The sequence below is a fragment of the Microcaecilia unicolor genome, chromosome 3, assembly GCF_901765095.1.
Source record: "Microcaecilia unicolor chromosome 3, aMicUni1.1, whole genome shotgun sequence".
Lineage (NCBI taxonomy): Eukaryota > Metazoa > Chordata > Amphibia > Gymnophiona > Siphonopidae > Microcaecilia > Microcaecilia unicolor.
This window is the reverse complement of record NC_044033.1, coordinates 338717047-338739034: the sequence shown is the minus strand read 5'-3', so window position 1 is coordinate 338739034 and position 21988 is coordinate 338717047. Positions and strand designations below refer to the sequence as shown.

The 21988-nt window shown below is 46.0% G+C and overlaps 1 protein-coding gene across 1 annotated transcript in view; it reads right to left on the bottom strand.

Moving 5' to 3' along the window:
* AHI1 (Abelson helper integration site 1) overlaps positions 1 to 21988 on the bottom strand; it is a 683164-nt gene that overhangs the window by 174767 nt on the left and 486409 nt on the right. The window contains 1 exon segment of the mRNA XM_030195101.1: positions 21537 to 21651. Within this exon segment, the coding sequence (XP_030050961.1) occupies positions 21537 to 21651 (115 nt within the window).

The following is a 21988-nucleotide window of genomic DNA, read 5'->3' as shown; positions in this document are numbered from 1 at the left end:
GGCAGGGGAGAGAAGGGAGTCCCTGGGCATGGGTGGATGGAGGGCAGGGGAGAGGAGGGTCACTGCTGGGCATGGGTGGATGGAGGACAGGGGAAAGAAGGGTCACTGCTGGGCATGGGTGGATGGAAGGCAGGGGACATTAGGGTCACTGCTGGACAAGGGTGGATGGAGGGCAGGGGAGAGGAGGGTCACTTGTGGGCATGGGTGGATGGAGGGCAAGGGAAACAAGGGTCACTGCTGGGCATGGGTGCATGCAGGGCAGGGGAGAGGAGGGGAGAGAGAAGAAATGCTGGACATGGATGGAGGGGAGAGAAGAGTGAGGAAGGAGATGAGATGAGGGAAAAGGAAGAGAGGAGAAAAACTGCACATGGATGAAGAAAATAGGCAGAAGCTGAGGACCCGAAATGAAGAAGAAAGGAGAAATGGAAAGAAATAAATGGAAAGGAAGCCCTGGAAACGGAGTTAAGAGGACAGATAGCAGCAGAATCGGATACTGGGCCAGCATGATCAGAAAAATAGTCACCAGACAACAAAGGTAGAAAAAAAATCATTTTATTTTCATTATAGTGTTTGGAGTATGTTCACTTTGAGAATCAGGTGCTCAACATTAAAAGTTTATATTTATTTACTTATTTATGGCATTTTATCCCACATTAAACATGAATTAGATTGGAACCTGGGATCGTTTAATTTTTTTTTCCTGTATAATGCATTGCCCCCCCCCCCAGGCTCTCTCCCTGGCTATAGTCAGCTCTGCAATTTGGGGGGGGGGCACAGAGGGGGACAGGGGCGCAGAGGGGGACCGGGGAGAGAGCCTGTTGTTAAACATTTACCAGCACACCACTGCCAGTAACTGACACAGTAGAGCGGTAGGGGCCATCACTGAATGAAGTATTTCACCAGACTGCTCCTATCAAAGAGCAGGTGAAGTATCAGTGCTCCAAAGCTCCATGATTTATAGATAAATTGTAGATTGTAAGCTCTTTGAGCAGGGACTGTCTTTCTTCTATGTTTGTGCAGCGCTGCGTATGCCTTGTAGCACTATAGAAATGCTAAATAGTAGTAGTAGTAGTAGAAGTAGAAAAAAAACAAAAAATATGGAAATTAGAATGTGACTGGCACAAAAATCCATCGCCTAAGAATAAGGCATCTTTCATGAAAGCCCTTGAACAATATTGGGTTATTTATGAAAAAAGACAAGTTTAATCAAAAGATCTTTTCACCTTTAGGCATATGGGATTTATTTGCTTCACTGAGAAAACTCACCTCTTATAGGTATATTCCAACAGTTCTGAAGGATATTCTTTGCAAGAATTTGCTAATACCTTTTGTAACAAAATTTTGAATATTGTTAAAACCATTGAGCTAACACTCCCCCTTCAATACAAGTGAGATGTTACAATGATGATATATAGGGCTAGATTTTATATATGGCACCTAAGGCGTATTCCATAAAGTACTCCTAAATGTTATAGAATAAGCTTAAATTTCTGTGCGGTATACAGAATGCTGAGTGCCTCTCTACATAACCAAATGCAGTCGTGGCCATTTACGCCATGTTTTATTTGGCATAAGTCCCAACACCTAAATTAGGCGCAGAGCCCCTAATAGCAACAACCATAGATTTTAAAAAACATCCACGCTCCGCCCTTGGCCAGACTCCCTTTTCAACTATGACTTAGAATTTAGGCACACCATGTTACAGAACATGCTTAGTGAGTTATGCATGTAAATCTTAATTAATGCCAATTGGTGCTGATAATTGCTTAACATCAAATTGACAGCGCTGATTAGCTAGTTAACCAATTAAGTTATGTGCATTGTTATAGATTATACTTTGATTTCCATGTGGATATTAAGGCGCCATATATAGAATCCCAAGGATCATGGGAGAGCTTTTGGGTTGTTTTCTTTTGTTTATTTTTAATTTTTTATGTATGGAATTTCAAAATACAACTGAAGTAATAATAAACTTGTACAGAAAACATTTTTATTTTGTAGTTTTATATACAGATTTGACTTCTTTGCCTTTTTAAAAATGGGCAGCAGCATGGACTCAAGCTCTGGGGATTGAAGTTTGAGGATCTCCTTCAATGCCTAATTTGTAAACCTTTAGTTAAATTGACTTCTGTCAGTTACAGGCAACAGCAATATAAAGCGAATGCTACATACCTGTAGAAGGTATTCTCCGAGGACAGCAGGCTGATTGTTCTCACTGATGGGTGACGTCCACGGCAGCCCCTCCAATCGGAAACTTCTCTAGCAAAGTCCTTTGCTAGTCCTCGCGCGCCCGCGCGCACCGCGCATGCGCGGCCGTCTTCCCGCCCGAAACCGGCTCGAGCCGGCCAGTCCAGTATGTAGCAAGACAATACACTTCAAGGGAAGACACAACTCCAACGGGGAGGCGGGCGGGTTTGTGAGAACAATCAGCCTGCTGTCCTCGGAGAATACCTTCTACAGGTATGTAGCATTCGCTTTCTCCGAGGACAAGCAGGCTGCTTGTTCTCACTGATGGGGTATCCCTAGCCCCCAGGCTCACTCAAAACAACAACCATGGTCAATTGGGCCTCGCAACGGCGAGGACATAACTGAGATTGACCTAAAAAATTTACCAACTAACTGAGAGTGCAGCCTGGAACAGAACAAACAGGGCCCTCGGGGGGTGGAGTTGGATCCTAAAGCCCAAACAGGTTCTGAAGAACTGACTGCCCGAACCGACTGTCGCGTCGGGTATCCTGCTGCAGGCAGTAATGAGATGTGAATGTGTGGACAGATGACCACGTCGCAGCTTTGCAAATTTCTTCAATGGAGGCTGACTTCAAGTGGGCTACTGACGCAGCCATGGCTCTAACATTATGAGCCGTGACATGACCCTCAAGAGCCAGCCCCGCCTGGGCGTAAGTGAAGGAAATGCAATCTGCTAGCCAATTGGATATGGTGCGTTTCCCTACAGCCACTCCCCTCCTATTGGGATCAAAAGAAACAAACAATTGGGCGGACTGTCTGTGGGGCTGTGTCCGCTCCAGGTAGAAGGCCAATGCTCTCTTGCAGTCCAATGTGTGCAGCTGACGTTCAGCAGGGCAGGAATGAGGACGGGGAAAGAATGTTGGCAAGACAATTGACTGGTTCAGATGGAACTCCGACACGACCTTTGGCAAGAACTTAGGGTGAGTGCGGAGGACTACTCTGTTATGATGAAATTTGGTGTAAGGGGCCTGGGCTACCAGGGCCTGAAGCTCACTGACTCTACGAGCTGAAGTAACTGCCACCAAGAAAATGACCTTCCAGGTCAAGTACTTCAGATGGCAGGAATTCAGTGGCTCAAAAGGAGGTTTCATCAGCTGGGTGAGAACGACATTGAGATCCCATGACACTGTAGGAGGCTTGACAGGGGGCTTTGACAAAAGCAAACCTCTCATGAAGCGAACAACTAAAGGCTGTCCCGAGATCGGCTTACCTTCCACATGGTAATGGTATGCACTGATTGCGCTAAGGTGAACTCTTACAGAGTTGGTCTTGAGACCAGACTCAGACAAGTGCAGAAGGTATTCAAGCAGGGTCTGTGTAGGACAAGAGCGAGGAGCTAGGGCCTTGCTGTCACACCAGACGGCAAACCTCCTCCACAGAAAGAAGTAACTCCTCTTAGTGGAATCTTTCCTGGAAGCAAGCAAGACGCGGGAGACACCCTCTGACAGACCCAAAGAGGCAAAGTCTACGCTCTCAACATCCAGGCCGTGAGAGCCAGGGACCGGAGGCTGGGATGTAGAAGAGCCCCTTCGTCCTGCGTGATGAGGGTCGGAAAACACTCCAATCTCCACGGTTCTTCTGAGGATAACTCCAGAAGAAGAGGGAAGCAGATCTGACGCGGCCAAAAAGGAGCAATCAGAATCATGGTGCCTCGGTCTTGCTTGAGTTTCAACAAAGTCTTCCCCACCAGAGGAATGGGAGGATAAGCATACAGCAGGCCCTCCCCCCAATCCAGGAGGAAGGCATCCGATGCCAGTCTGCCGGGGGCCTGAAGCCTGGAACAGAACTGAGGGACTTTGTGGTTCACTCGAGATGCGAAGAGATCCACCAAGGGGGTGCCCCACGCTTGAAAGATCTGGCGCACCACTCTGGAGTTGAGCGACCACTCGTGAGGTTGCATAATCCGGCTCAGTCTGTCGGCCAGACTGTTGTTTACGCCTGCCAGATATGTGGCTTGGAGCACCATGCCGAGACGGCGAGCCCAGAGCCACATGCTGACGGCTTCCTGACACAGGGGGCGAGATCCGGTGCCCCCCTGCTTGTTGACATAGTACATGGCAACCTGGTTGTCTGTCTGAATTTGGATAATTTGATGGGACAGCCGATCTCTGAAAGCCTTCAGAGCGTTCCAGATCGCTCGCAACTCCAGGAGATTGATCTGTAGACCGCGTTCCTGGAGGGACCACTTCCTTGGGTGTGAAGCCCATCGACATGAGCTCCCCATCCCAGGAGAGACGCATCCGTTGTCAGCACTTTTTGTGGCTGAGGAATTTGGAAAGGACGTCCCAGAGTCAAATTGGACCAGATTGTCCACCAATACAGGGATTCGAGAAAACTCGTGGACAGGTGGATCACGTCTTCTAGACCCCCAGCAGCCTGATACCACTGGGAGGCTAGGGTCCATTGAGCAGATCTCATGTGAAGACGGGCCATGGGAGTCACATGAACTGTGGAGGCCATGTGGCCCAGCAATCTCAACATCTGCCGAGCTGTGATCTGCTGGGACGCTCGCACCCGCGAGACGAGGGACAACAAGTTGTTGGCCCTCGTCTCTGGGAGATAGGCGCGAGCCGTCCGAGAATCCAGCAGAGCTCCTATGAATTCGAGTTTCTGCACTGGGAGAAGATGGGACTTTGGATAATTTATCACAAACCCCAGTAGCTCCAGGAGGCGAATAGTCATCTGCATGGACTGCAGGGCTCCTGCCTCGGATGTGTTCTTCACCAGCCAATTGTCGAGATATGGGAACACGTGCACCCCCAGCCTGCGAAGTGCCGCTGCTACCACAGCTAGGCACTTTGTGAACACCCTGGGCGCAGAGGCGAGCCCAAAGGGTAGCACACAGTACTGGAAGTGGCGTGTGCCCAACTGAAATCGCAGATACTGTCTGTGAGCTGGCAGTATCGGGATGTGTGTGTAGGCATCCTTCAAGTCCAGAGAGCATAGCCAATCGTTTTGCTGAATCATGGGGAGAAGGGTGCCCAGGGAAAGCATCCTGAACTTTTCTTTGACCAGATATTTGTTCAGGGCCCTTAGGTCTAGGATGGGACGCATCCCCCCTGTTTTCTTTTCCACAAGGAAGTACCTGGAATAGAATCCCAGCCCTTCTTGCCCGGATGGCACGGGCTCGACCGCATTGGCGCTGAGAAGGGCGGAGAGTTCCTCTGCAAGTACCTGCTTGTGCTGGAAGCTGTAGGATTGAGCTCCCGGTGGACAATTTGGAGGTTTTGAGGCCAAATTGAGGGTGTATCCTTGCCGGACTATTTGCAGAACCCACTGATCGGAGGTTATGAGAGGCCACCTTTGGTGAAAAGCTTTCAACCTCCCCCCGACCGGCAGGTCGCCTGGCACTGACACTTGGATGTCGGCTATGCTCTGCTGGAGCCAGTCAAAAGCTCGCCCCTTGCTTTTGCTGGGGAGCCGCGGGGCCCTGCTGAGGCGCACGCTGCTGACGAGAGCGAGCGCGCTGGGGCTTAGCCTGGGCCGCAGGCTGTCGAGAAGGAGGATTGTACCTACGCTTACCAGAAGCATAGGGAACAGTCTTCCTTCCCCCCAAAAATCTTCTACCTGTAGAGGTAGATGCTGAAGGCTGCCGGCGGGAGAACTTGTCGAATGCGGTGTCCTGCTGGTGGAGAGACTCTACCACCTGCTCGACTTTCTCTCCAAAAATGTTGTCCGCACGGCAAGGCGAGTCCGCAATCCGCTGCTGGAGTCTATTCTCCAGGTCGGCGGCACGCAGCCATGAGAGCCTGCGCATCACCACACCTTGAGCAGCGGCCCTGGACGCAACATCAAAGGTGTCATACACCCCTCTGGCCAGGAATTTTCTGCACGCCTTCAGCTGCCTGACCACCTCCTGAAAAGGCTTGGCTTGCTCAGGGGGAAGAGCATCAACCAAGCCCGCCAACTGCCGCACATTGTTCCGCATGTGTATGCTCGTGTAGAGCTGGTAAGACTGGATTTTGGCCACGAGCATAGAGGAATGGTAGGCCTTCCTCCCAAAGGAGTCTAAGGTTCTAGAGTCCTTGCCCGGGGGCGCCGAAGCATGCTCCCTAGAACTCTTAGCCTTCTTTAGGGCCAGATCCACAACTCCAGAATCATGAGGCAACTGGGTGCGCATCAGATCTGGGTCCCCATGGATCCGGTACTGGGACTCGATCTTCTTGGGGATGTGGGGATTAGTTAGAGGTTTTGTCCAGTTCGCAAGCAATGTCTTTTTTAGGACATGGTGCAAGGGAACAGTGGACGCTTCCTTAGGTGGAGAAGGATAGTCCAGGAGCTCAAACATTTCAGCCCTGGGCTCGTCCTCCACAACCACCAGGAAGGGGATGGCCGTAGACATCTCCCGGACAAAGGAAGCGAAAGACAGACTCTCAGGAGGAGAAAGCTGTCTTTCAGGAGAGGGAGTGGGATCAGAAGGAAGACCCTCAGACTCCTCATCAGAGAAATATCTGGGGTCTTCTTCTTCCTCCCACGAGGCCTCACCCTCGGTGTCAGACACAAGCTCACGAACCTGTGTCTGCAACCTCGCCCGGCTCGACTCAGTGGAGCCACGTCCACGATGGGGGCGTCGAGAGGTAGACTCCCTGGCCCGCATCGGCGAAGCTCCCTCCGCCGACGTAGTCGGGGAGCCCTCCTGGGAGGTGGCCGCAGTCGGTACCGTCGGGGACCTCACCCCGGGCGATGGGCCAGCCGGCGCCACGCTCGACGGTACCGGAGGCGCAAGCACCGCCGGTACCGGAGGAGTAGGGCGCAACAGCTCTCCCAGAATCTCTGGGAGAACGGCCCGGAGGCTCTCGTTCAGAGCGGCTGCAGAGAAAGGCAAAGAGGTCGATGCAGGCGTCGACGTCAGAACCTGTTCCGGGCGAGGAGGCTGTTCCGGGCTGTCCAGAGTGGAGCGCATCGACACCTCTTGAACAGAGGGTGAGCGGTCCTCTCGGTGCCGATGCCTGCTGGGTGCCGACTCCCTCGGCGACCCAGAGCTCTCGGTGCCGACGCGGGGAGGCGACCGGTGTCGATGCTTCTTCGATTTCTTCCGAAGCATGTCACCGGAGCTCCCCGGCACCGACGAGGAGGACGTAGAATCCAGCCATCGCTTCCTCGGGGCCGAGGCCGAAGGAGGTCGGTCTCGGGGGGGGCTGTACCGCAGGAGCCCTCAGGGTAGGAGGAGACCCACCCGAAGGCTCACCGCCACCAGCAGGGGAATGGACAGCCCTCACCTGCACTCCTGACGATGCACCACCGTCCGACGACATCAGCAGACGAGGTCCCGGTACCACCGACGTCGATGCAGCTATCCGATGTCTCGGCGCCGATGCAGAGGCCCGATGCCTCGATGCACTCGATGCAGGGGCGGCCGAGGAAGATGGTCTGGACGCTGACGACGTCGATGCACTCGAAGATCCCGGTGCCGATGCCGACGAAGAGCCCGAGAACAACACGTTCCACTGGGCTAGTCTCGCTACCTGAGTCCGCCTTTGAAGCAGGGAACACAGACTGCAGTTCTGAGGGCGGTGCTCGGCCCCCAGACACTGAAGACACGACGAGTGTCGATCAGTGAGCGAGATAACCCGGGCGCACTGGGTGCACTTCTTGAAGCCGCTGGAAGGCTTCGATGTCATGGGCGGAAAAATCGCGCCGGCGAAATCAAAGTCCGAAATGACGGAAAAAGAGCACCAAAAAATTTGTAAGGGAGAAAATCTCGACCGAGGCCGAAAAGAGGCCTACCCCGACGACGAAAGAAAACTTATCGGGGCAAAAAGCTGGAAGTACGGGAGGATTAACACGAAACCCGGGGGGGGGGGGGGGGTTCCGGAGCACTTCCCGACACTTGAAAGACTTTTCCGAAGAAAAAACACGTCAAAATAAATTTGGACGCGCGAGGTCGACTTTCCGGGGCTCGACACGGCGAAAACACGACCGTACCGAGTGCGGACAAAAGAAGACTGGCCGGCTCGAGCCGGTTTCGGGCGGGAAGACGGCCGCGCATGCGCGGTGCGCGCGGGCGCGCGAGGACTAGCAAAGGACTTTGCTAGAGAAGTTTCCGATTGGAGGGGCTGCCGTGGACGTCACCCATCAGTGAGAACAAGCAGCCTGCTTGTCCTCGGAGAAATTATACTATAGAGAATATATATATCCCTAAAGAGGGCATTTCAGATGTCAATTGCTCCTCACAGTAGTTGCTCCAAATATTTAAGCAAGAGGCTACCTTAGGCCATATTTATTATTTATTTATTTGTAGCATTTGTATTCCACATTTTCCCACCAATTTGCAGGCTCAATGTGGCTTACATTTGCTGTAATGGCGGTTGCCATTTCCGGGTAGCAGCATTACAAAAGGTATTACGTTAAGGTGCATACATACTTAGTAACATACATGGAAAATAACATATATGGACCAGATCATGGTATATATATATATATATATATATATATCATGTGTATACATACATGGTAAAGAAGAATACATTATGGTATTGCATGAAGGTTCCTGAGTAATAAATTGGTTTATAACATACATTAGGTCCTCGACTATAGAGAGACCCTGTTTGACATAAGGTTTAAGGTGGTAGTGCTTGATCATTAATATCAAAGAGGTTAATCAGTCGTGTGATAAGACTTCGGTTTTGTGTAGATCATGTATAGTGCTATTGTTTGGTATTTAGGATGGGTGTTTATGGTATGCCTTCTTGAAAAGATCTGTTTTCAAAAGCCTTCGGAAGATGGTTAAGTCTTGTGTTGTATTCATGGCTTTCGGTAGTGCGTTCCATAGCTGCGTGCAGATGTATGAGAAGCTAGTCGCGTATGTGGATTTATATTTTAGCCCTTTGCAGTTAGGGTAGTGGAGATTGAGGAATGTGCGTGATGATCTTTTTGCATTCCTGATATGCAAGTCTATAAGGTCTGACATATAGGTTGGGGCTTCCCCGTAAATGATTTTGTGGACCAGGGTGCACACTTTGAACGCAATTCGTTCCTTTAATGGGAGCCAGTGTAGTTTTTCTCTTAGGGGTTTGGCGCTTTCGTATTTCGTTTTCCCAAATATGAGTCTGGCTGCTGTGTTTTGAGCAGTTTGGAGCTTCTTAATGATTTGTTCTTTGCATCCGGCGTAGATGGAATTGCAGTAGTCTAGATGACTTAGCACCACTGATTGTACTAAGCTGCGGAATACATCCTTTGGGAAGAATGGTTTGATTCTTTTAAGTTTCCACATTGAGTAGAACATTTTCTTTGCTGTATTTTTTGCATGCCCAAAACCCGCACCTACACTATCGCAAGCCATTTTTCAGTGCACCTTAGTGGAGTGGAGGAGTGGCCTAGTGGTTAGAGCACCGGTCTTGCAATCCAGAGGTGGCTGGTTCAAATCCCACTGCTGCTCTTGTGATCTTGGCCAAATCACTTAACCCTCCATTGCCTCAGGTACAAACTTAGATTGTGAGCCCTCCTGGGACACAGAAATATCCAGTGTACCGGAATGTAACTCACCTTGAGCTACTACTGAAAAAGGTGTGAGCAAAATCTAAATAAATGTTTTGCTCCTAATTTTTTTTTTTGGGGGGGGGGGGGGGGCTATGTTGACTGCACTTGCCTCTGCATTCTCAGATTTTTCTGTTTGAAAACTGATGACTGATACCTCAGTCATTTAAATTTCAACTGATATTATTACATTATGTTTTTTGACAGCTAGACAGACAATGCTGAAGCAATGTGATTCAGTGGCTTAACCTGTTATGTGCTGTCATGGTCTGTTCCAACGAGATGGAGAAAGCTCCAGCAAATATGGGAACCTTTGTCGAGTGTTATGTCTCATAGAGAACGCAGTTGGATTTTTGAATTGTTAATAGATTTTGACTTTCTGTTATATCACCCAAGGCGATGTTTTTCTTTTCTTCTTCAGTCTTGCGTAAGAGTCAACTAAATCTGGAGGGCTGTTGAAGTCACTGCCCGGGGAGGAGGGGGGGGGGGGGGGGGTGAAGGGTGAGGGATGAAAACTATACTTTTAAAATGTTTTGCTCTTAGTTTCTCATGTATTGTTCAATATAAATAAGTTTAAAAAGAAAACTTGTACAGAAAAACTTTCACATTAGGAAAATAATATCAAAAATAGGAAACAAAAGAAAAATGCATAAGCAGAAATAAAGTAAGAAAGCTAACGACCATAATATAGGGATTCTAATATTAGTAAGGAGGAGGATATTTAAAAAATAAATAAGGGGAAAAAACAGAGACAGGAATAATCTGGCTCATGCGATAAGAAACATCTCTCTTACATGCCCCAAAGGGTCCCCATGCGACAATGCCGACAAAGCCCGTCAGCATTGCCACGCCGAGAATCGCTATCGTATTTTAGTAGAAGGGGCCTTACATCTTCTAAGGTAACTCCAGACATGAAGAAATTATACCAACTCGTGAACAAACTCCTAGACACCAACTTGGTCACTATATTGAATACAGACATCCCATCTGCAGACAAACTTGCTAAGTATTTCAATTAAAAAATTGCAAACCTACGCAACACGCTACCTCAGGACAACACTGGCATCGAAATCTTCCTTAATGAGTTGGACCCAACCACGGGAGAATACCTGGCTGAAGGAACATGATTAAAATTCGCCCTCCTTACCGTCGATGCAGTTGCACAGGCGATCAGCAGGTTCTCCAACACTCACTGTAAACTAGATACCTGTCCCAACTACCTAATGAAATCCGCCCCTGACCACTTTATAGCAGACATCACATCCCACCTAAACTACATGCTTCAGCAAGGTCTCTTCCCTAAGGAAAATGGCAATATCCTACTCACTCCGATATCAAAAGACACCAAGAAAAAAAACAAATGAAATCACTAACTACCATCCAGTAGCATCCATTCCTTTGTTAGTCAAGCTGGTGGAAAGCATGGTAGCTAAACAACTTACAGATTATATAAACAAATTCTTAATATTACACGAATCACAGTCAGGTTTTCGCCCCCTCCACAGCATAGAAACAGTACTACTCACTCTCCTAGCCAAATTCAAGCAGGAAATAGCAATAGGCAAAAACATCCTCCTCCTTCAATTCGACATGTCTACTGCATTCGACACGGTAAACCATAATATATTAATAAGATTACTAGATAAGTTCAGGATTGGTGGAAACATGCTTAGCTGGATCAAGAGTTTCCTAACCACAAAAACATATCAAATAAAATCAAACATATCATCGCCGTGGAAAGCAGACTGCGGAGTACCACAAGGATCACCGCTATCACTGATCCTCTTCAACCTAATGATGACCCTACTAGCCAAGTCCTTATCCAACCAAGGCCTTAACCCTTTCATCTATGCAGACGATGTCACAATACTGATTCCTTACAAATCTAAACTGACAGAAATCACCAATGAAATCAAGATCAGCTTGAACATCATGAACTCTTGGGCAAATGCATTTCAACTAAAACTAAACAAAGAAAAAACACACTGTCTCATCCTTACACAGCGCGGACAACCCCACTATTATCAACACCCCAGATTACACCCTCCCTATCTCAGACAGCCTGAAAATCCTCGGCGTTACAATGGACCGCAACTTAATTCTAGAGAGCCAAGTGACATCCACAACAAAGAAAATGTTCCACTTAATGTGGAAACTCAAACGCGTGAAACAATTCTTCCCGAGGGGAATATTTCGCAACCTGATACAATCAATGGTACTAAGCCATGTAGACTACTGCAATGGAATTTATGCGGGATGCAAAGAACAAACCTTAAAGAAACTTCAGACCACTCAAAACACGGCAGCTAGGCATATCTTCAGAAAAACGCGATTTGAAAGTGCACACCCACTTCGCAAAAAAACTACATTGGCTCCCAATCAAAGAACGCGCTGCTTTCAAAATCTGCACTCTGGTTCACAAAATTATCTACGGTGAAGCTCCGGGATACATGACAGACTTGATTGACCTACCAACTAGAAACACATCCGAATCAACACGAACATACCTAAGTCTGCACTACCCAATCTGCAAAGGACTCAAATACAAATCAACTTACGCGTCCAGTTTTTCCTACATAAGCACACAACTGTGGAATGCATTACCAAAAGCCTTGAAAACCACAAACGACCACCTAAACTTCTAGAAAACACTAAAAACTAACCTGTTTAAAAAGGCATACCCTACCGATCCAACATAAATGCCTGATCTTTGCAACACAACAAAACTAAAGAACGTAATGAACATAACACAACTCTTCCGCTATATGATTCCCTAGTGTGGTTGTGCCACATGAACTTTATCTTACCACAACATCACTTTGTATTTGTTTACACCAGAGTCTGTAATGCCTCTCCGGTACTATGTAAGCCACATTGAGCCTACAAATAGGTAGGAAAATGTGGGATATAAATGTAACAAATAAATAAATAAATTATCAACTGGCAGGCAGACGGGAAAAGCTTCCATTCTCCAGGATCCAGAGTAGTGCGACTGAGAAAATCAGCCTCCTGTAAATTTGAGCCGCAGAGAGCTGAAGCAAGTGAGCCTCTGCTCACTGGAAAAACACATTTGCTTCCCCTGCTAGCAAAGGGCTGTGCATGCCCCCCCGACAGCTGATGTACACAACCACTGGCACCTTGTCGGAGAGAACTCTCACCAGTCATCCCTGAAGGAGCGGCCGAAATGCTAGCAGAGAAAAGCAGGCTGCTCAAAGCTCCAATCAGCTGATGGGCCAAAATGATTCCTCTCTTGATCAGAGGCCCTGGTGGTAATGGGAGAGAGAATGCACTTCCCACCCTGGGAGACTGGCATCCATGATTACACTGTCCAGTCAGCAGTCTGTAGGGGAAAACCCCAAAGCAAATCATGCACCTGGAGCGACCAAGTCAGACTGCTTCGTCAAAGGCTGCCAAGCCAGATGTCTCACATAGTCCTCCAAAACTGGGGACCAGTGACTCAGCAGAGAGAGAGAGAGCTGTAGAGGCTGCATGTGAGCCAAAGCCCAAGGTACCACATCCAGAGTGGTAGCCATCGACCCCAAAACCTGAGAATAATCCCAGACAAGAGGGGGGGGGGGGGGGCGCAGACAGCAACAAGTGCCAAATATGGTTCTGGAGCTTGATGGACCTCAGTTTGAGGAGATATACTTAACCAATCCTCCCAATTATTACAAAGAGTGAGAAGGAATAAGGTGACTCTTGGGTACGTTTATCACTCAGCCAAGGACTGGAGAAGAGCTACCACTTGGGCCATGGCTCAAAGATTATCCTGGGATGAGTATGCTCAGATGAGCCAATTGTCCAAATAGGGATACACTCAAATCCCTTTGCGCCGCAGCATGGTCGCCACCACCACCATGACTTTCGTAAAGGTCCAAGGAGCTATAGCAAGCCCATAGGGTAGATCCTGAAACTGGAAGTGCTGACCCAAAATGGCAAACCACAGAAATCTCCGATGAGGAGGCCAAATGGGAATAAGCAGACACGCTTCCTTGAGGTCCAGGGATGTAGGAAATTCTCCGGGCTGAACTGCTGCAATGATAGAGCAAACAGTCTCCATGTGGAAGCGATGGACCCTGAGGGCCTGATTGGCCCTTCTGAGGTCCAGGATAGGACAGAAGTCTCCACCCTTCCAGGGCATCACAAAGTATATGGAATAGCACCCCTGGACATGATCTGCAGAACAGATTGGAACCACTGCCCCCAGGCCTTGCAGGTGCAGCAGAGTAGCCTGCACCACAGCCTGCTTCCATGGAGAGATGCATGTGGATGCCAAGAAAAAATCTCTGATGGGAGAAGAGAACTTAAGCCTGTAGCCTTCGCAAATAAGAGCCAATACCCACTGGTCTGTAGTAACTTGGTCCACTCCTCGTAAAAGTGGGACTAAAGATTGAACCGGCGTCCCATCATTGGGAGCAGTGAGAAGGGACAGAGGACTTTCCAGAAGGCAAGGCAGAGTGCTTATTGGTCTGAAAGGACTGTTTCTGGGAATAGTGGGACCTACCCTCATAAGAGGGACGACCTGGGTGACAACGCCTGCTATCTCAAAAATAAGATCTCTGAGGAGTCCCTTTAGAAGAAGGCCAAGGCTTATCCTCTGGCAAACGCCAAGACTTGTCACCCAGATCTTTGACCAACTTCTCAAAATCCTCTCCAAACAAAAGCTTACCCTTAAAGAGTAGCCAGACCAGGCAATGCTTTGAAGCTGCATCAGTGGCCCAATAATGCAAACAAAAGAGCCTATGGCACATCACTGTCAAGGCCATCTGTTTGGCCACTGTTCTGACTAAGTCATACAGGTGGTCAGTCAAGTAGGCCAATCCTGACTCAGTGTCCAGGAACTCAGGAGGCAGCGGAGCCCCTGACTCCAAACAAGGAGTCAGCCACCTGTTGCACCAAAGAGAGGGAAACATGGCTGCGTAAGACCCACAAATATCCACCTGCAAAGCCAAGGACATTTTCAAAGCAGCTTCAAGGTTGTGATCCTGAACGTCCTTGAGCATAATTCCCCCTTCTACAGGCAAAGTCTTGGTCATGGCTGCTACCAAGGCAAAAAGTGGTTTTTTTGATCATGGCTGCTACCAAGGCAACCACTTTCGGCAACCAGAAGTGCTCTAGTTCGTCTTGCACGACTCTAGCTACCAGCAGCCCTGTATCAGGGGGATGCCCATTGTATAGAGTTAAGCTCCCGTATGGCTGCGTGTACAGAGAAAACCCTGGGTAGCCTTTTAGTGCTAACCATCTTAGTATTCTCATTAGCCCCAAATAGGTTACGGCAGTGGTTCCCAAACTTGGTCTTGGAGTCACCCCAGCCAATCAGGTTTTCAGGATACCCAAAATGAATATTCATGAGTGAGATTAGAAGCACTGCCTCCACTGCATGTAAATCTCTCTCATGAATATTCATTGTAGGTATCCTGAAAACCTGACTGGCTGGGGTGCCTCCAGGATCAGTTTTGGAAGTGCACGGCAAGGCTCCAAACAGATGTTCCCGCTGAGCCTGTCTCGACACAACTTACACGCGTCTGGGCGATGGTCGGGCCCAAGGCACTGGATACACCACGAATGGGGATCGGTACCTTAGATTGCCCAGTTGCACCGACCATACTTCTTGAAGCCGCTGGGAATCCTCGATGTCATGGACGGAAAAATAGCGGCAGCGAAGTCAAAATTCGTGATGGTGCCAAGAAAAAAGGGGCACAAAAAGAGAAACGCGAACGCGCAGCCCAAAAGGGCCACAATAGCAGTGAAAGAAAACTTAAGAGGGCCCAACTAAGAAATAAGGGAAAGATTTTTTTTTTTTTTTTGTACACTAACTGTCTCCAAGAGGAGAACGAAGAAAAGAAAAAAGTGTGAATTTGCGACGAAAAAACGAAGGCTTTTCTCGGGCACAGAGAGAGACGGCTATTACTACACAACTGCTCTCTATCGTGGAAAAAGAAAAACTGACGGGACTCTTGTGCGATGGGCAGGAACCTGATGGCTGCGCCTGCGCGCGATCGAAGGCTCTAGCAAACTTTTGTTGCTAGGTAGATTCCGGTCTCGGGGCTGCTGTGGACGTCACCCATCAGTGAGAACAAGCAGCCTGCTTGTCCTCGGAGAATGATTTGATTCCTGTTTTAAGGGCCCTTTTACTACAGTTTAGCACCTGCTAAGAAGCCCATAGATATAAAATGGACTTCTTGGCATTTAGAATGCACAAAGCTTTAGTAAAAGGGCCCTTAGTGCTTTGTGTATCATAAATAATATTTTGAAAGTTATTCTCTCTCTGATAGCTAACTAATACAGCTGTTTAAGGATGCTTTTAACAAGCTGCAGTAAGCACTAGTGTGTGCTTACTACAGCTTAAAAGGCGTCCTACAGTAAGTTCCAGGTTAGCGAACACACACCATGTGCTAAAAAATTCATTTTATTTTTACAGTGGAAGGGCGTCTGGGGGACAGAGAACGGGTATTTTTGTGGTAATCAATTAGTGCAGCTACACTGCTGCATGCTAACTGATTAACGCATGAGCTGTTACCATTTACAAAATAGAAGGCAGTAAGGGCTCACGTGCTAATCTTTTCTTAAGATTAAGGGGCTCTTTTACTAAGCCACACTGGTGCCTACGTGCACCCAACGTGCATCGATTTGGAGTTACTGCCTGGCTACCATGAGGCCTAGGCGGTAATTTTGTTTTTTATGCACGTCTGCTACGCATGCCACAAAATAATTTTTATTTTCCTGCGCACAGCAGAAACCATCATTCTATGCGCGTAGACAATTACCGCTTGGTTACCGTGTGAGAACTTACCGCTAAGACAATTTTTATTTTGACACATGTCCATTTTCAGCAAAAATTTACAAAAGGCCTTTTTTTACAGGCGTGCTAAAAAATGGATCTGCGTGCACCCAAAACACGCGCCTACACTAGCGCAGCCCATTTTCCGGCACACCTTAGTAAAAGGATCCCTCAGTTCTAAAATTGTAAATCCGATTCACAAGCAATGAAATGTGTTACAAATCTATGAATGTTTTAATGACCATCCGATTTTTGAATTTCATCATAGCAAAACAATTGGCGAAGCATTATCCTACAAATGTCTGGATTACAATATGATGTCAACTGATGGATTGGGACATTTTAAATGTGGACAATGCCAGTGGTGCTTGTCAGCATTACCTTATGCTGTGCAAAGCCCCAAGGTGTCTGGGAGAGCAAAAGGTAATGCTGGCATCTGGCCACAATTTTTTTTTTTGCAAAGCATAAGGTAATGCAGACAGTGCTCTCTTAGTATAGAAGGCATTGATTGGATTTGCCCTAGTACATCACATCAGAAAACATCTCGAGCCCACACCACCTGTAACTCTAAGGTTGTTGTGTACATGATCATGTGCCTTTGTCATTTGCTACAGTGGTGGAAATAAGTATTTGATCCCTTGCTGATTTTGTAAGTTTGCCCACTGACAAAGACATGAGCAGCCCATAATTGAAGGGTAGGTTATTGGTAACAGTGAGAGATAGCACATCACAAATTAAATCCGGAAAATCACATTGTGGAAAGTATATGAATTTATTTGCATTCTGCAGAGGGAAATAAGTATTTAATCCCTCTGGCAAACAAGACCTAATACTTGGTGGCAAAACCCTTGTTGGCAAGCACAGCGGTCAGACGTCTTCTGTAGTTGATGATGAGGTTTGCACACATGTCAGGAGAAATTTTGGTCCACTCCTCTTTGCAGATCACCTCTAAATCATTAAGAGTTCTGGGCTGTCGCTTGGCAACTCGCAGCTTCAGCTCCCTCCATAAGTTTTCAATGGGATTAAGGTCTGGTGACTGGCTAGGCCACTCCATGACCCTAATGTGCTTCTTCCTGAGCCACTCCTTTGTTGCCTTGGCTGTATGTTTTGGGTCATTGTCGTGCTGGAAGACCCAGCCACGACCCATTTTTAAGGCCCTGGCGGAGGGAAGGAGGTTGTCACTCAGAATTGTACGGTACATGGCCCCATCCATTCTCCCATTGATGCGGTGAAGTAGTCCTGTGCCCTTAGCAGAGAAACACCCCCAAAACATAACATTTCCACCTCCATGCTTGACAGTGGGGACGGTGTTCTTTGGGTCATAGGCAGCATTTCTCTTCCTCCAAACACGGCGAGTTGAGTTCATGCCAAAGAGCTCAATTTTTGTCTCATCTGACCACAGCACCTTCTCCCAATCACTCTCGGCATCATCCAGGTGTTCACTGGCAAACTTCAGATGGACCGTCACATGTGCCTTCCGGAGCAGGGGGACCTTGCGGGCACTGCAGGATTGCAATCCGTTATGTCGTAATGTGTTACCAATGGTTTTCGTGGTGACAGTGGTCCCAGCTGCCTTGAGATCATTGACAAGTTCCCCCCTTGTAGTTGTAGGCTGATTTCTAACCTTCCTCATGATCAAGGATACCCCACGAGGTGAGATTTTGCGTGGAGCCCCAGATCTTTGTCGATTGACAGTCATTTTGTACTTCTTCCATTTTCTTACTATGGCACCAACAGTTGTCTCCTTCTCGCCCAGCGTCTTACTGATGGTTTTGTAGCCCATTCCAGCCTTGTGCAGGTGTATGATCTTGTCCCTGACATCCTTAGACAGCTCCTTGCTCTTGGCCATTTTGTAGAGGTTAGAGTCTGACTGATTCACTGAGTCTGTGGACAGGTGTCTTTCATACAGGTGACCATTGCCGACAGCTGTCTGTCATGCAGGTAACGAGTTGATTTGGAGCATCTACCTGGTCTGTAGGGGCCAGATCTCTTACTGGTTGGTGGGGGATCAAATACTTATTTCCCTCTGCAGAATGCAAATAAATTCATATACTTTCCACAATGTGATTTTCCGGATTTAATTTGTGATGTGCTATCTCTCACTGTTACCAATAACCTACCCTTCAATTATGGGCTGCTCATGTCTTTGTCAGTGGGCAAACTTACAAAATCAGCAAGGGATCAAATACTTATTTCCCCCACTGTATATGTTGGGCGAGCCAGTAATCTGATAAAGATAAGATGTAATGAATATAAGTCACATATCAAACAAAAAACCTTTAGAGCTCCATTGGCACAACATTGGTATAATTACCAACATCAGTTACGTGACATTAAATGGAGTGTTTTAGATAAGGTTCAAATGTTGAACAACTTTTAAATTACAAAGAACAGCACTGGATTTTTTCTTTTAAGAACTGTGCAAACCCACGGGTTAAATGTGGAGCTAGAGTGGTTGTCTTTCATATGATTTGTTGGGGATACGTGTGCCAGCCAATCAGTGCTGTGCTCCTAGATCAGCTGTTAAGTATTTTAGCTGGAAAAAAAATGCTGCCACCATCTTTCCCGATGGTAAGAAGGAAATCGGATGCAATAAATGTGAGTTATCACCGCTTTATATGATGGTTTCTCTTGATGTTATGAAACCTCTGAGTAGATAATTCTTCTGTTCGTTATGTTTCAGTGGACCTCTACCCTGAAGAAGAAAACAAAACCTGGCTGTGTCGGCAGAGGTTCTGACTGCTGTTGGAAGCTAAGTAGCTTTATTATTTTAAAATATGCATTGCAGTATATGAAAAAGTTAAAAATTTGTATCAATGATGATTTGTACAGTGCTGCAATATTCTACTATTTTATAGAGATATATATTATGGTTAAGAGTATGGTGACAGAAGATATGATTTAGCTGCTGGGAAATTACTTATGGAGCTATAGGTGTCCCTGCACACTGAAAGTTTTGTCCTGTTCATTTGATTAATCTTTTTTAATGGCCACACGCTAACGGCAACATTAACCCACGGCCATCAATACAAAAATGTGAAAACTACCCATTTTACTGCTGTGCTATAAATGCCTTTTGCGCACAGGAAAGACCCGCACAAGGGTGTGTGTGCTAAGGTCACTTTTTAGCGCTGCTTTGTAAAAGGTCCCCTAAGAAATGGAGTAATATATTGAAAATGTGGACATCCAGAGAAGCGCCAAACTGTGGTATTTTGTATAATCTGTAGAGCTTTCAAACTCAATGTTGATAACCCTATATATAACACATTATAGTAATCCAATTAATTAGTTATTAGGCTCTGCACAACTGATCTAAAATCTTCCGATGGAATACAACCTTTCAACTCATTCAACATCTGCAATTTAAAAAAAGAAAATTACTACATTACAAATCTACACTTTGAAAGTGAGTTGTAAATCTAATATAAGCCCCAAATTGCAAATATATGTTGAGCAACTTGAATTTCATTACTGCATAAATCAATTTTTGTAGGAAAACTTTCTTCATATATTTCTTCTACTAACATTAGCTTTGTTTTATTGATATATAAAACTAATTTATTTTCCTTCATCCAGTTCATAACAGTGAATACTAATTGGAGACGTCAAACGGCACAATCAATTATGGTTTATAGGTTTAATATACCGGCATTCCATGTATACACAGCAAGACGGTTTACAATTCAGTTAAGATAGTAGAAAAAAAATTCACACAATTTAACAGTAGTAGAGGAAATAAAAAAATCCAGAATTCATATTTATTTATTTTATTTATTAGGATTTATTTATCGCCTTTTTGAAGGAACTCACTCAAGGCGGTGTACAGTAAGAATAGATCAAAGATTTAAAACGACAGTAATAGATTAAAACAAGGAAACAAAAGAAACCTGAAGTATTGAAAAGGAAAAAGAATTGTACATCATTCATGTATAATTTATAGCGGACTTTTAAAGCCTTTAATTTATGTCACAATGGAATAAGACAGATGTCAAACAACGTAGCTGAAAAAGCCCTGAGGCATCCCTGTGAAAAGATTCCTCAAATCTGACTTAAGCTCACCAATACCTACATCTGGTTTCCTCCCCTTTAAAAAGGAAGAGAACTAATCCAGTAACGACTCCTGAAAAGCCACAGGACCTCAAACCATCTAAAATGATAAAGTGATTTAACATATCAAACACGGCTGACGGATCTAATGTAACCAAAAAATAACTAACAATGGTCCATACCTTGTCTCATTACATCAATAATGGACAACAAGTCATGATTCCGTGTTGTGTGACTTCTGGAAACCATACTGAAAAGGTTCCAAATATTAGCCTTTTCCAAATAATTTTTTCCACGATATTAACCATAATTGGCATAATTTCTAAGACTAGATGAGTCCATTGAAGGTTTCTTTAAAAGTGGATGTACTACACCAGTGTTCACAGATGAATTAACTATGGCAATAGTTGCCGGACCCAAACTCAGGCCAGCTGCTTAATTCACAAATGGAGAACATATATCATCTCCAAGATTTCAAAACAGATCACACTTCATTCTCAGTAGCTGAAATAAATGCATATTATATATATATGTGTGTGTGTGTGTGTGTGTGTGTGTATCTGTTTAGAATTTAGAATTACTATATATCCAATTTAATTCTTTTTAATTATTTCCTATTTGGTCACCCAAAACAAAATTTAAATAATGATTTCTAGTGAATCATAGTATTAGAGACTGTATGCAGCAATTACAAAATGAAAATCATGAATGCCTAAATGATACCTTTTCATTTATGTAGAAAATGATAGCAAGAACCTGCTTTTTACATTCCTTTTGCAATAAAACTGTTCACCTGATTAATAAGTACAGATGGAATAATTGTGTGTAGTACAAATGCCCTGTGCCTAAAGAGAAGGATGACAATTTGAGCCCTGTGACTGGTTGCAAGATAAACCCATTACAAATGACATAGGAAAGGAAGTTATCTGATGGAAGTTAACATCCAAATACTTGAAACATCAGTAATAAAATTAGAGAAGCTCACCTTGAGTGGTAGAAGCATGCTGTGGGATCAGCTGGGTGCCTAGTGTGCCTGGAAGCCTTAATTTGGAGTGTGGCGAGAGCACCGATGGTGCAGGAAGCAAGAAATTAGAGCCTGTCTGTAATAGGAAAGGCAAATCAGAAAGGACAGTGTAATTTCCTGGGTTACTCACTGATGCAAGAACTGCATGAGAAATATTTGCTTACTGTAAATGACAAGAAAAATCCAAAGGAGAATCATGGGACAGTGCAGTCAGAATAGTTTAAAATACCCATATATTCTTTCCCAACATAGTTTTGCACTGAGAATACACGGACAGAAAATTTGCAGCAATGAGACAAAAACAGTTTCAAATTAAACTTCTCAATCTGTAAATATCATGCTCAGATAAAATACAGGTAACCCTGCCCCCCCCCTTATCTCTCAAACTCTCCCAAACCAAAAGCAAATCCATT